The following is a 14,066-nucleotide window of genomic DNA, read 5'->3' on the forward strand; positions in this document are numbered from 1 at the left end:
CCTCTGAATGGATGCTATCTGCCATGTAGGCTCTTCTCACCGCCTCACATGTACTTACCTTTCTCTCAGCCCATTCTTTGTTTATCCTGGCTATGTGTCAGTGTCCCAGGGAGGATGCTACTCACCAGGACACCTAACTTACGGCAGATGCCATAGAAACCCTCAGTAATTTGAAAGAGGCCAGTGGCCTAAGGAACAAAATGATGAAGTATCAGTTGTGCTGATACAGCTGTGGTGGGACCATACTCAACTCACGAAAATTGTTTGGATTTAAGTAAGTCTTTGGGGAAGGGAGAAAGCAGAGGAGGAATTTCATAGCCTGGTTTCGTGCTGAGGAGACTGTTTGTAGGGACCAAAGCGTAGGAAACAGGTCCCATTGTGCAGATTCTCACATTCTGACTTAGAAAAAGTCTGATTTACTGGTGGAGACTTTTGAATTCCACAGCTCTTGCTTGCATAGCCTAAGTGCCAGAGCTGAATTTCCTAGGCCCAGGTACTAGAACCCATGAGAGCATCCTTCAAGACTTCTTCTGGAGGGACCCTACCAACAGCGCCTTGACACAAGGGCCCAATTCTTGTCGTGCAGACAGTTCAAAAGCATTCACAGTTTTTAGGAACTCCCATGGAAAAAAATTACAAAAATGTGTACAATGCTTTGAATGGGAGGTTCTCTGTTTCATGAGAACAATTAAATAACGTCCTCTGGGTTCCATTACAGTTTTGTCTAAATATTTCAGCTCCCTTGTCATTACTGATTGTTTCCATTTTAACAAATAAACATGTTTTTCACCAATCATGTAACAGTATTCAGAATCCACCCACTGACTTGCATTCCCATCCCACACAGATGTTAGCCTTACCCGCCCCCCCCCCCGCCTTGGTTCTCAGTAAGAATGTGTACAGAGCTTAGTAACAAAAATAAAATTAAAAATGTTTTATACACAAATATACACTGTGAATGCAGGTTTCTGAGGCAAAATGTTACAAATGATGTAATTTCCATTCACAAAGCAAACTGTGGCAAGACTGACCGAGAGCAGTTCATTTTAGATTTTTCTAGGCAAGTAGTGGTTCATAGCCACTAGAGGAAAGATTGCAAAGCTTTACACTATCCCTGTTCCAGATTGCTGAGTTTTATAACAAATTTATCTGCTTTTTCTGTCAATAAGGTATTCATGTATTTGCGCAGAGATGGAATCCTGTATTGGCACTTGCATTTGGTGATTCATCACTGCTTTGGATGCGGTATTTCACTGTTGATGCAGAGCCTCAGCTTTACTTGCTCTGATATCTTCTCAGAGGAACAAATTCTTCTATGACTCTCTTACACCCATCCTGGCTAGTTATGGCTGTGTGCTCCTGGTGAAACTGTGCTTGGACTGGGTTAGGCTGCTCTTCACAAAGCCAAACTGCGTGAGGTGACCCTGGGGCAGAAGTCACCTGAGATGGTCAGCAGATAAAATGTAGATGTGCTCAAATGGGCAGCTGGGCTTCTCCACAGCAAGCTTGGGGCCATTCTGTGAGGGCCACTCTGGTACTGTTTGGAGAAAGGCTGGTGGAAGGTGTTCAGCCATGGCCTTTGGATGAGATTAGAGGGTTTGGTCCTGAATACTACTTGCTGTCACTCAGTAGTGATGATATTAATGGATAAAGGAGGAGTGTGTGTGTGCTGTTAAATACTTGCATGGCTGAAAATAACACAGCTAAAAAGAGAAAGACAGCTGATAAGGTGAAAGGAAGAGGTGAGCCCTGTCATTTGCCCTCAGAAGTAGGTCCATAACACTTTGTGGTGTGTACAATCTGCTTTGCCTTTCTCTTCCTTGCCTTTGGCTTCTGGCCATTAATAATACATTGTGCTTCAGTCTGATGGCACAAGAGAATTCTGGTATCAGTGAAACAAATACATTTCCCGTTATGAATTTGGGAGCTGGCTGTGTCAGGCCAAATACCAAAAGATAATAATATTACGAGGTTGCCTGCCAAATGGGAGTATTACAGAAGGACTGCATTGTGAGTAGGTGCCTGTCCAGCAACAACATGCTGCACCCCGGGCTGATGATGTAAGGATCAATAGCAGGCTAGACCTGACCCATGGGAAACTCCAGGAGGAGCTTACACTGCAGTATGCTAAACAGAATCCGAGAATGAGTCCAAAAGAAGAAAACAGTTTCACCAAGTACAGAACTCAGAATAGGGGAATTTTTCCATATATGTTTCCACTCATATGTTGAAACGAGTGCTAAGTTGAAATAGAAGACAGAAGTCACTGTCTTCTCCCTTCTGAGAAGCATTCCTTCTTAATAGCTCCTTTTCCTCACCTGATTACATGGGCAGCATCCCAGGAGGAGGAAATGCCTTGTGACTTCCACCAGACGACCAGTCTGGTGGGAATCAGGCCCAGGCTCGAAATACCAGTGGAACGTCAGTGCAATAAAATGCACAGATATATAAAAAAATTGAGTGCCAAAAAATTAAAAAATCAGAAAATGCTTAAGGGATTTGGATTATTCTTGACAAACAGTACTAATTTATAGGTGAAGACTGAATTAAATTCATGCTTTGCTAAGAGTCTTTATAGGCTATTGAATCCCCAGTGAAATTTAACAGGAAATGTACACGGCGTACCTTGATGCTTTCATGCCCTGTGATGGATATATGAATTGTCATGGGTTAGTGTTTCTTTGTTCAAATACAGAGATTCCTCTGCATTTGGATGTTTCCAGAGTATAGGCAAGAATAAAGTGACTTCTCCCTGTGCTTCTCTCTGGCTGATTTTTAATGATGCACTTACAAACTGCGTGGGGACTCTGTGCAGGTGCTGGCTAGCTGTTTCTTGCGTTTGGCTGACATGTTTGCAATCATAGTGCCAACACAACAGGTATGGGTGAGGCGTATATTTTTGCTGTACATCTATAGCCCTAAACACTTGTACCTCTTTGGTTAATGGGAGAGACGCTTTATTAATTGCCAAAGGCTTGAGAGAAAAAAATATTGGTCCAGAGAACTGAAAGAGCCAACAAAATAGGGTGACTGACAGTTTTTTTTTCCCCATAGTGCTTGGGATTGTTATGATGTCAGATCTGCATATTATTTATCACGCATATTCTCATCTGTTGTAGCAGACAACTCCCTTAGTATTAATGGGAGTTGTGCAATTACAGAGCTGAGAGCATGTGTGCAGCAGGACTGGGGCACAGTGGGACCGGCTGGGGATGCAGTGTCAGTCTTGGATTGGAATGTCTTTGTTTTCCTTGGCTTGTCACAGACTCGTACTGGAGGCAGAAGGAGAAGGTTGATATAAATCAGTGACTCACTCCTTTAGTCTTTAATGAAAATCCCACTGAAGTCAATGGGAATAGGCCATAATTCTGTGAAACATTGACTAGAGCAGCATTCTCCTGTGTGCTCTTTGGGTCGTGATACCTTTACTCAGTCTGAGTAATGCCTTGCTCTTCAAACAACTGCATGAAAATAGTTGGAGCTATTTGAAGAGTGTAGTACTGTTTGTACTGCCATGCAGACAGCACAATCTGGACTCTTGCTTTTATTAAAGATATTTATGTTTAATTAATTTTCCCCTACAGAGCTCAACTTCTCCTTTTTGATTCATTCTGTGAAGTCATAATTCAGTACTTATGGTAACCTAAATCCATATTAAGCTCCAGTATAAGCAGGCATAAATTCCATTGATTTCACTGCCCCATTTACACAGGACTGTGTTTGGTCTGAGATCTCCTCTGCCTTGGAAGTAATTGCAGTGCAATAAATCTAGGCTTATACCTCAGCTGTGCAGTGAAAGGAGAAAATAGGGATTACAGCAGAACAATGTGTGAGTTAAATGCAGATAGCTTTGAAAATAAGTACAATCTGGGAAGAAGCTGGTGATAGTATTATACATGCTTCAATCAGCTTTCATCTAAGTATGTGAAAGCTTTTCCGTACATCAATGAAATAAGCCCAGCAACGTCACTGTGAAGGTAGATGGCATTAGAAAATGTATTTTGCATTCCCTATTTGATATTTACCCAGGTAAAAAGTAGTGAAATCTAATGTGGGTGTGGGTTTTTGTTTTTTTTTTTTTTGGTGGATAAAAGCTGAAAAGGATTTCAGGATTTTGATCAAAGCAAGTAGAATGGCATTTTAGTGGATGATATCTGATAAAGTTGATCCCGTTATGAATACCCCTGTTTGGATATAGATTTGTGCTCACAACTTTCATCCTGCAGAAGATTCCAAGCTTTTTAGTGTTTGTGGCAAATAGCTGATGGGGGAAAAGGACGGCTGGCATGGGGGAAGGTGTTCAGCTCACAAGCTGTGAGAAAGTGCAGCAATTGCTTTCTCTTCCACTGGGAGATACTAATGGGGTGCAAACTGTTAGTGGGCCAGTGCAAAATGGGATGGAGTCCACAGTCAGTTTATGTAGAACTAAAAATTGTTTTTAGATTGCCTTAAAATTGAGCCTGAACATGACTTCATTGTGGTGGAGCTGTTGCATGCAAGTTTCTGTTTGTGTTTGCTGGTGGTTTAGAAGAATTCTTGGCAGAAATAACTCAACTGATGATGGTTTTTGTGTTGTTTTGTTGTGCTCCAGAGGGTATAAGGAAGATATTGGTTGTTTCAAAGCATCAAATAATCAAATACAGTGCAATCTTAATGCTAGCTAAAGTTTAACAGTTTGGTTTTAAAAAATCACGTAAAGGTTAAAATATAGAGTGTTTGCCTCAGCTTTTTTATGTCAATGTATACTGTAACTGACCTCTAGAAATTCCTTTTAGTCTTTCCCTTTAGTCCAAGCCAAAATGAGGGTGTTTTTTTTTTCTTTTTTTCTGACCACCCTTAAGATTTTTAACAGACACTAGTTTCCTGTTTAGGGTAATGTTATCTTCGTATGAGTTTCTGCACATACTGAAGGCAAATATGCTTTGAGATTATCTGCCCCCCCCCTTTAAGTTCTAAAAAGTAAGTGTCCATTTGCATGTTTTCAGGCTTTGTGGTGCAGTCAGCCTTCATTAACAATAGATTCCAGCTGCCAGACTTAGATCTGTATCTGGACTTCAGCATTCAGATTGTGAGGATACTCACGTCTGGAGTTTTGATTCAGAGCAATGTCTCATTTAGAAAAACTCAGACAAGATTGGATGCAATTTCACTACAGAGTTAAAAAAAAATCTGGAGTCAAGAATTTAATTGTAGGATGCAAGACATATGTTATCTGCTTCTCAGAGTTGCCTGTAGCCTTTGTGAAAAGGCAGGGTATATGTACAGGTTATACAGAAAGGACGTAGAGCCTTATGCCTAAAGAAGGGTGGGCAGAAAACCAAAGAAATGTTTATAAAGGAAATGGAGAAGGTCTTACCTGGACGCTCTCCCTGGTGGCTCCACTCTTTTGCCCTCTTGAAAGAGCTAATTGCTTTTAGGTACAATGGTAGATGAGGTCTGAGGGTTTGGGGCTGAGAACCCCAGTGACTGTTAACTGGTTGATGGATGATACCCTCTCTTAATCATCTTCTCAAAAGGGGTCTAAGATGGGTTTTTGTGTATGGAATCATGCAGAGTTCATGAGCTTGATTTCCCTTTCCATCAGCTTTTAACAGGATGGCATGATTTGACTTATTGCAACAGCAAAAAGTATCTGGGAGGGTGAAAAAAATGATATAAATATTAAGTGGTTTGATGTGAAGTCTAGATAATTTGCATCCTGCGTGGATGTAAAGCACAGTTAGAGAGAGCTTGGTTACAGAAAGCACTGTAGCTCAGATGTGTAAGAAAATTCCTGACCGCTTTGTTTTAGTTACCAGTAGTAATTTCTAAAAACTTTGCCTTTGAGCTTACACATTCTCTAAGTACTTATATGGAGTATTAATACTGTTTTGTGACAAGGCAGAATGAAGATAAGTTTGTTTTTTAATGTCTATACTTTTCAACATTGCCGGAGAACGCCCGAGAATCAAAATAAGGTGAAAATAGAAAGTATTGAAATAGAATGTGCTGGCATGAATGCATATGTTAAAGTTTGGATGACTTGCTGCCTGGTGTCTCCAAGGATGCTGACTTTTTCCATTGTGTTAGGTTTCCTGAGCTCTTATTAAACTGCATGCCTGATGAGCTTTGTGTCCATCAGCTGTCCCATCAAATGCAGTGGTACAGCCCATCCTCCGCCTTCCACCATCTCTGGCAAAGCAGAACCTGGCTTCATTAACTGCCTGGGGATAATGCTAGGAGGAGTTTGAAGGTGGTACCGTACCCAGCTGGTGTTCATCAGCATCCTTGCAGATACTGTGGGGGATGTGCTGCATTCCAGGAGTCCATGGGCAGCAGAGACTCGTCTGAGATCTGATCTCGTCTGTTCACATTGTCTGTCTTGAAAAATTCCTCTATCAGTAGGCTGGCTATGAGAAAGTTTGATCCATGAGCTCTTCAAATGTCTCTGTCTTTACAGATATCAATGAGTGTGAAATTGGAGCCCATAACTGTGATAGACATGCCATATGTACGAACACAGCGGGAAGTTTCAAATGTAGCTGCAGCCCTGGCTGGGTTGGGAATGGTATCAAGTGCACAGGTGAGTGTTGTATGCATTTATTTGTAAGGTCTGATCAGCACTGGGTCTTGGTGACTCTGGAAAAAACAATACCACACCTACAAATAGAGAAGACAAATGTTTATCATCCTCATTAGGTCAATGTGACATGATCCATTGGAGGGCGAATTCTCTACCATGGTAACTGTGAAATCGGCATTATCTCATATTTGGCGAGTGTGATGATGAAAGTGAACTGGACCACGGAGAGAGACTGTGTGTACTTCAGGAAAGTTTGTGTCTCATGGGAGACTGTGAGAGGTCTCTCAGTACTCCTTGTGAAAACAGGATATATCCTAGAAGGTCTTAGCCTGGAGGGTGCCCTGCAGCCTCCTCATTCACAATTACCTTGTCAGCGTTCTTTGTTGGGCTGTAAATAAGCTGTGACTGCTTTTCCAGTCAGATGACCCGACATATGTGTGGGTTTTATTACGGAAGATAATTTGAAGTAGAGGTTTGGTCATGTCATATACTGCCTAAAGTGTGTATTCATGTTGTGTTTTTTTTTAAAAAAAAAAACTAATGTTGTTTTTCTTATTATTATTTTAAAGATCTGGATGAGTGCTCCAATGGAACCCACATGTGCAGTCCACATGCTGACTGCAAGAACACAATGGGCTCTTATCGTTGCCTGTGTAAAGAAGGTTATACTGGGGATGGCTTCACTTGTACAGGTAAGCTTTCTTAAGAATGAGACAAGTACCATGCTTGCATATTCACCTGGCATTTAGGCTTATTAGTGTTATAATTTAAACACAAATACCATTGAGTTAATATCCACAATGGAAACTTTTGTACTCAGAATTCCCATTCAACTAGAATACAAAGTGTAGATCAGCTACAGGATTGTGTTACGTTAGGCCTGGTGCTCCCCAAATTAGGTTGCTGATTCAGCAGATAGCACTTGAGCTCTGCAGCAGATGTCAAAAGATATTGTAAGATCTCCATCTTTGGAATTACTAAGAACTCAGCTGGGCAAGGCTGTGAATAACCAGATCTAATTTTGAAATTAGCCTTGTTTATAGCAGAGGCTGGACCAGATGATCTCCAGTGATTTCTTGCAACCTAAGTTAGTCTATGATTCAATACAGAAAAAAAAAAAGCTTTTAAAGATTTGAAGTTATTCTCGAATGTCATCTTCCATTGTTTTCTACTTCTTTTAAGTTGTGACAACTTTAAAGATACTGAGTATTATACCTAAAGCAGTCAATTTTTCTTTTGTTAAAATGCAAGTTTTCATTGAGCTTTTCTTGTTAGTAGGAGTGGGTGGCAAACTTACTAAAACAATGCTTCGTCATATAATTCATCCAATTAGTTACCCAATCCACTGGCTGCCAACATTAATATTTAAATAGTAGGGCACATTATTAAAATTATTTTATAAAACTACCTAAAAATGTTTTTGTTTTGTTTTTCACAAGTGATTTTGTGCTATCTGCCCTATTTACTGCATCATCCTGATAGATGGTGTCAGGACATGTAGAATGATGGAGGTAGCTGCTTTTAAAACCTCATTTTATAAACTGTAAATACGATTATAAAGTATTGCTAGAGAAATGTTTCCCACCCATACTTCAGTCTTCTGCTTTGAAGAACGGATCAGCTCACATAGGCTTAGTCATCAGGAACCCTGCTATTACGTTAAGGAATTCAGTGTTGCTGGTAATGCAGGGGGATCCTGTTGAGGATAAAGCAATGGGAAGGCAGTTGGTGGGCCAGATTTTCAGCTGGTGCAAATTAGCAGTGCTTTATCAATGACAGTAGTTTTCATGGCATCTGAGAATCTGGCTCAGCAGGTTTAAGGCCGAATTTGAATCATTCCAATTTATAAATGAGCCCTGGGATTCCGTTTAATCGAGTCTGTATAATTTAGTCTTGAATCTGATTCAGCTTCCTTAGTGGCCTTCATGACCTGCAGGGCTTTTTGTTAATTTCCCAGATGATGATTTCCAGGAGTCTATAAACTACATCTTTCAGAGCACTTACAGAGATTCTGCATTCAGTTGAATGCTTTAAAAAAAAAAAAAGGAAAGCTTATTGTTCGTGGATGCAAGAGGTGGCTGGGGCTCCAACTAGGGTATGCAAATATTCTGTAAGCTCTCTGCCAAAATATACAGCATTCACCCTGATAGGTACAACCTTTGCTTTGCCAGCCATGGACTTGTAACAAGCTCACACTGACAGCTAGACTCTGTTGCAGCAAGTAGGGTGTTTTGGTAATGTATAAAATGTCAGCTAGAAAATAGGGGCCACAATCTACCTGAAGGGCAGCGTAGCCCAGTAGCAAGGCCGTTTTTCTCATCAGCTGTTAAACTGCAGTTTGATTTTGATCAAGTTATTTTCACTTCAGTGCCACTTTTGTTAGTGTTTTCTATTTGGCATGGAGACCGTCTATTACCATATGTTTGCTCATTGCACAATAAACCTCTTATTTCAGTTGCTGCCTCTAGGCTTTGCTGTAATAGAAACAATAACGATAATAAAATTCACGTGCTCATTCTGAGTCTAAATTTGACTATGTGTACGGCTTCCAACCGTTGTTAACTGTAGCTACTTTATCAGCCTGTACCTGTTGCTAATTTTTCTTTTGATTAGAAGCTGCATTTTCAACATGTAGAAAATATCCCAAGCTGTTACATGTAATAGCTTTTGCATATAAGTAGGGTGTAGTTTCTTCTGCAAGTGTTCAGAGCTAAAAGAATAGTTAAAATCCTTGGAACGCTGCATACTTCAGCTGAAACAAATGTTGTTGAGAAAACCATGTTTACTGTAAACCTCCAATTTCTTTTTCTTTTACAGACCTAGATGAATGCTCAGAAAACTTAAATCTCTGTGAAAATGGGCAGTGCCTCAATGCCCCAGGAGGATATCGCTGTGAATGTGATATGGGATTTTTGCCAAGTCCGGATGGGAAAGCATGTGAAGGTAATTCTCTGTAAGCTTTAAACAACGCTCAACAAATTCAGCCTTAATAATATTTTATGTTTGAAAAATCTTACAATTGGTTGCAGTTGTGATTTTATTGAGAACTTCATGAAAACTGTCAATAGTTGCTTTTTTTTCTGTTTATGTTCTTGGATGCCAGTATTTATTATGGACCCCCGGGTCTTCATTTACCTATTGTATAGAGAAAGGACAGCTTTTTGGACACTGTTTTTCCACGTATTATTAGTAGATGTAATTGCTGATCAAAATGGCATTGTCAACTGCCATTTCATCTTGGTCGATATGCACACAGTTCTTCAGTTTATTCATAAGAGTTAAACAGAAACAGTTACTTTGCCTTAGTGCACGTGAAGCTGAAAAACGCTGGTTTGGTAGCTAATATAGTGAGCCTTCTTGAAGAGGGCTTCTGCCAAATGCCAAATCAGAAATTGAAGCCTTGCAGAAAATGTATATGACCACCAAAAAATACAAATTAAAAAAAAATAAATCCCATGAGTATTTTTTCTGTTTTGAACTGGTTACTACTCTTCAGTAAGAGCTTTTCATATAAAAAGATTCACAAAACCCAAGGAATACCTATTTTGCCAATGTGTTTAAGGGCATATATTTGATAATGATATATGAAAGCCAGTTTGTATAGCACTTATCACTTCATCAGTCAGTCCAGAAGCAGCGGCTGTATCATCTGACATACTAATGACTCATAAGAACTAGTATGTGAGGGAGTTCGTAAGTACATCACTATAAGTAGGATTTTTCCCCTGAAAAGTATTCTGTGTATTTTTTTTAGTAATCTACCAAGAGAAATAATTTATGAGAGTGAATTTTTGCATAGATTAAAAGAATATTAGATTTCATAGTGTTTCATGCAACAATTTACTTTGAAACCTTTTAGCTAACTTTAAATAGCTTACATAGAGCCTAGCTTCTGTTGTGAAAACAGACTTCCCTTGATGTCTCGGATGTGTACACAAAACACAGTATTTTAAGGTCCTTTGTAAACACACACTTTTTTTATTGTTTCATTTAGTTGTTCTTTGTCTAATACATAAAGCATTCAGTAAATAATGAATCAGATACAATGATTTAGACAAACAGCACATAGAAGTGAACTTCAGGTGCCAACCTCAAGATCTGTCAAATGCAGAAACCTGAAGATGAGCATCAAATTCACCTCTGTGCACAAGCATGTGGGGGGGGTTTTGGCTTTTTTTTATTATTATTAATTTATTTTGCTGAAGTTCAGCTTTCTGGAGATGGCTGCTGGCTTAGGATGAACTTCATTTTTAAAGAATATCTCCTGCCATGTTTAATTTTGCGACTTGTCAGGTTAGCCTATGAGTAAGTTCAGATTATTTCTGTTATGGCCTCTAGTGACATTGGAAAGAGTCTTTTGCCTAAAAAAAAAACAAAAACAAAAAAAAAAAAACAAAACAAACAAACAAACAAAAAAAAAAAAAAAAAAAGGCCATGGATTAGATTACTTAGGCTTCAAGTGTAAATCTTGCATGTTATTCTTCTCTGATCTTGCACAGTGCGCAGGAGCAGTCGGTTTCCAGATTCATGTTTTCTGAACTTTTCTGTATCTATATTAAAAAAGATACAGAAACCTTATATTTTTCCCTTCCTCTTTCTTTATCAGATATTGATGAGTGCTCACTTCCTAACATCTGTGTCTACGGTACTTGTCATAACCTCCCTGGACTTTTCCGATGTGAGTGTGAAGTGGGCTATGAACTGGACAGAAGTGGTGGTAACTGCACAGGTAAAGATGATTTCGAACAACATGCTTTTTAATTTTCTATTAGTGTTATAATCTGCTCCTTAGGAAATTCTTTTAAAATGCTATACAAATCAGTCTGAATATAAAGGAAATCTGCTGTATAACGCAGAGAGAAAGGTCAGTGGAAATTATACTCAAGTGGAGACTGGCAGCCTTCTCCACACTTCTCTTTCACCTTTTTTGTCAACTTCTGATTTCCTAGTGGCTTCAGGAAAAAAAGGGAGAAATACAGCAGAGATAACATCTTTGTCTACATCTTCAAGGCAGAGATGTGTTGTGCCCAGTAGTTCCGATTCACGGTACTGGATGGCAGGCTAATGTCATGTCTTTTTCCCTTAAGTATTTTTGAATATTTTATGTGAATTGATAGATCAGTTTTCAAGGGAAAATACTTTTTTTCCCAGTGCAGTGATGAATTAATTTCAGGCTAGTGTTCTACTTCTAAGACATGTATATACTTTTAGAACTTCCTGGAGATCAGTACTTGGTAACTAATGGATTTGTGGTGGTCAGCGTATTATACCTGATATATCTACGGTATGCACTGTCCTGGAGTATTTGCTTACCACCTGCTGTTTTTTTTTTTGCAGATGTTAATGAATGTGCAGATCCCACAACCTGCATCAGTGGCACATGTGTCAATACTGCTGGTAGTTACACCTGTGAGTGCCCTCCAGATTTTGAGCTGAATCCTACCCGCGTTGGCTGTGTTGGTAAGGGAACACTCCTTATATTTATTTACAAGTGAAGTTGCACAGAGGCTGCAAGGCTAACTGTTTAGAACCTGATCTCCTTCTGTGAAAAAGTGACGCTCTTGGTGGATGAGGGAAAGGCTGTGGTGTGGTCTACCTTGACTTCAGTAAGGTTTTTGCAGCCGTTTCCCACAGCATTCTCCTCAAGAAACTGGCTGCTCTTGGCTTGGACTGGAGTACGCTTCGTTGGGTTAGAAACTGGCTGGGTAGCCGCGCCCAAAGAGTCGTGGTGAATGGAGTTAAATCCAGTTGGAGGCCGGTCACTAGTGGAGTCCCCCAGGGCTCAGTACTGGGGCCAGTCCTCTTTAATATCTTTATCGATGATCTGGATGAGGGGATCGAGTGCACCCTCAGTACGTTTGCAGATGACACCAAGTTAGATGCATGTGTCGATCTGCTTGAGGGTAGGAAGACTCTGCAGGAGGATCTGGATAGGCTGGACCGATGGGCTGAGGCCAACTGTATGAAGTTCAACAAGGCCAAGTGCCAGGTCCTGCACCTGGGGCACAACAACCCCAAGTAGCGCTACAGGCTGGGAGATGAGTGGTTGGAAAGCTGCCTGGCAGAGAAGGACCTGGGAGTATTGGTTGATAGTCAACTGAATATGAGCCACCAGTGTGCTCAGGTGGCCAAGAAGACCAACAGCATCCTGGCTTGCGTAAGAAGCAGTGTGGCCAGCAGGTCTAGGGAAGTGATTGTCCCCCTGTACTCGGCTCTGGTGAGGCCGCACCTCAAGTACTGTGTTCAGTTTTGGGCCCCTCACTACAAGAAGGACATGGAGGTGCTCAAGTGAGCCCAGAGAAGGGCAACAAAGCTGGTGAGGGGTCTGGAGAACAAGTCGTATGAGGAGCAGCTGAGGGAGCTGGGATTGTTTAGCCTGGAGAAGAGGAGGCTCAGGGGTGACACCTTATTGCACTCTACAGGTACCTTAAAGGAGGCTGTAGCGAGGTGGGGGTTGGTCTGTTCTCCCACGTGTCTGGTGATAGGATGAGGGGGGAATGGGCTAAAGTTGCGCCAGGGGAGGTTTAGGTTAGATGTTAGGAAGAACTTCTTTACTGAAAGGGTTGTTAGGCACTGGAATGGGCTGCCCAGGGAAGTGGTTGAGTCACCATCCCTGGAGGTCTTTGAAAGACGTTTAGATGTAGAGCTTAGTGATATGGTTTAGTGAAGGACTTGTTAGCATTAGGTCAGAGGTTGGACTAGGTGATCTTGGAGGTCTCTTCCAACCTAGATGATTGTGTGATTCTGTGTGTTTATGTGAAAGTCCTAGGTCATGGAAGAGGGCTGGAACAGACTCACCAACTCCCAGCCCACTGCCCCGGCCTTAGAAGTTGTAATAGTGCAGTGGGAATATGCCTGAAGTGATGCAACATGCCAGCAATGCCCTGCTGCCAGAACCAAGCCCTTGGGGCTTGTTATAGCTGTCCACAATTTACAGCAGGCACGAGATGATTTTAAATTTCAGCAAGCTTAAACCAACATCCAGCTGGCCCCAAGATGGCAGGCAAATGAAGTTGTGGCATAAAGCCACCTTACACTCTTTGAGCATTGAGTGCAGCTTGGCTAGGTGCAGCTTTCATGACCAATGGAAATGCTGTTGTATTAGGCCCCGATTACTCGTTACTCTGATATTTTTTTTTGCTTTTGTTTAAGAGGGCATAGGGATGCTCCTCAAATTCAAATGTATTTGAAAATCCTAACAAGTAGATGCTTTCATGCTTGTTTATCTCATAGAGAGGAGAAAGCAGTGTATTTCTGGAACTGGAAGGGTGTACAAATGTGGATGGCAATGTAAATCAAAATGAGAAAAGGCCTGGCTGAAGAGCTGTGGCATCACTGTCCTATCCAAGCAGGAAAAGCTGGGTTCTCTTGGACAACACAAGTCACTTTCTTTAGCTGTTATACAAGAAATTAGAGTTGTCTGAGGGTATCCCTCATCCTGAGGTGTTGTTTGTGATTTCTTTTCCCCTCTCCTAAGATGTTTGTTGTTAATGTGCATTCTGAA

The 14,066-nt window shown here is 40.8% G+C and overlaps 1 protein-coding gene across 3 annotated transcripts in view; it reads left to right on the plus strand.

The window, feature by feature from the left end:
• FBN1 (fibrillin 1) overlaps nt 1-14,066 on the plus strand; it is a 157,489-nt gene that overhangs the window by 109,464 nt on the left and 33,959 nt on the right. For all 3 annotated transcript variants that reach the window (XM_080607904.1, XM_080607905.1, XM_080607906.1), the window contains 5 exons: nt 6,440-6,562; nt 7,132-7,254; nt 9,380-9,505; nt 11,169-11,291; nt 11,900-12,022. In XM_080607904.1, the coding sequence (XP_080464030.1) occupies nt 6,440-6,562; nt 7,132-7,254; nt 9,380-9,505; nt 11,169-11,291; nt 11,900-12,022 (618 nt within the window). The remainder of the gene's footprint in view (nt 1-6,439; nt 6,563-7,131; nt 7,255-9,379; nt 9,506-11,168; nt 11,292-11,899; nt 12,023-14,066) is intronic.

Source organism: Anser brachyrhynchus (assembly GCF_964034855.1).
Source record: "Anser brachyrhynchus genome assembly, chromosome: 11".
NCBI classification, from domain to species: domain Eukaryota; kingdom Metazoa; phylum Chordata; class Aves; order Anseriformes; family Anatidae; genus Anser; species Anser brachyrhynchus.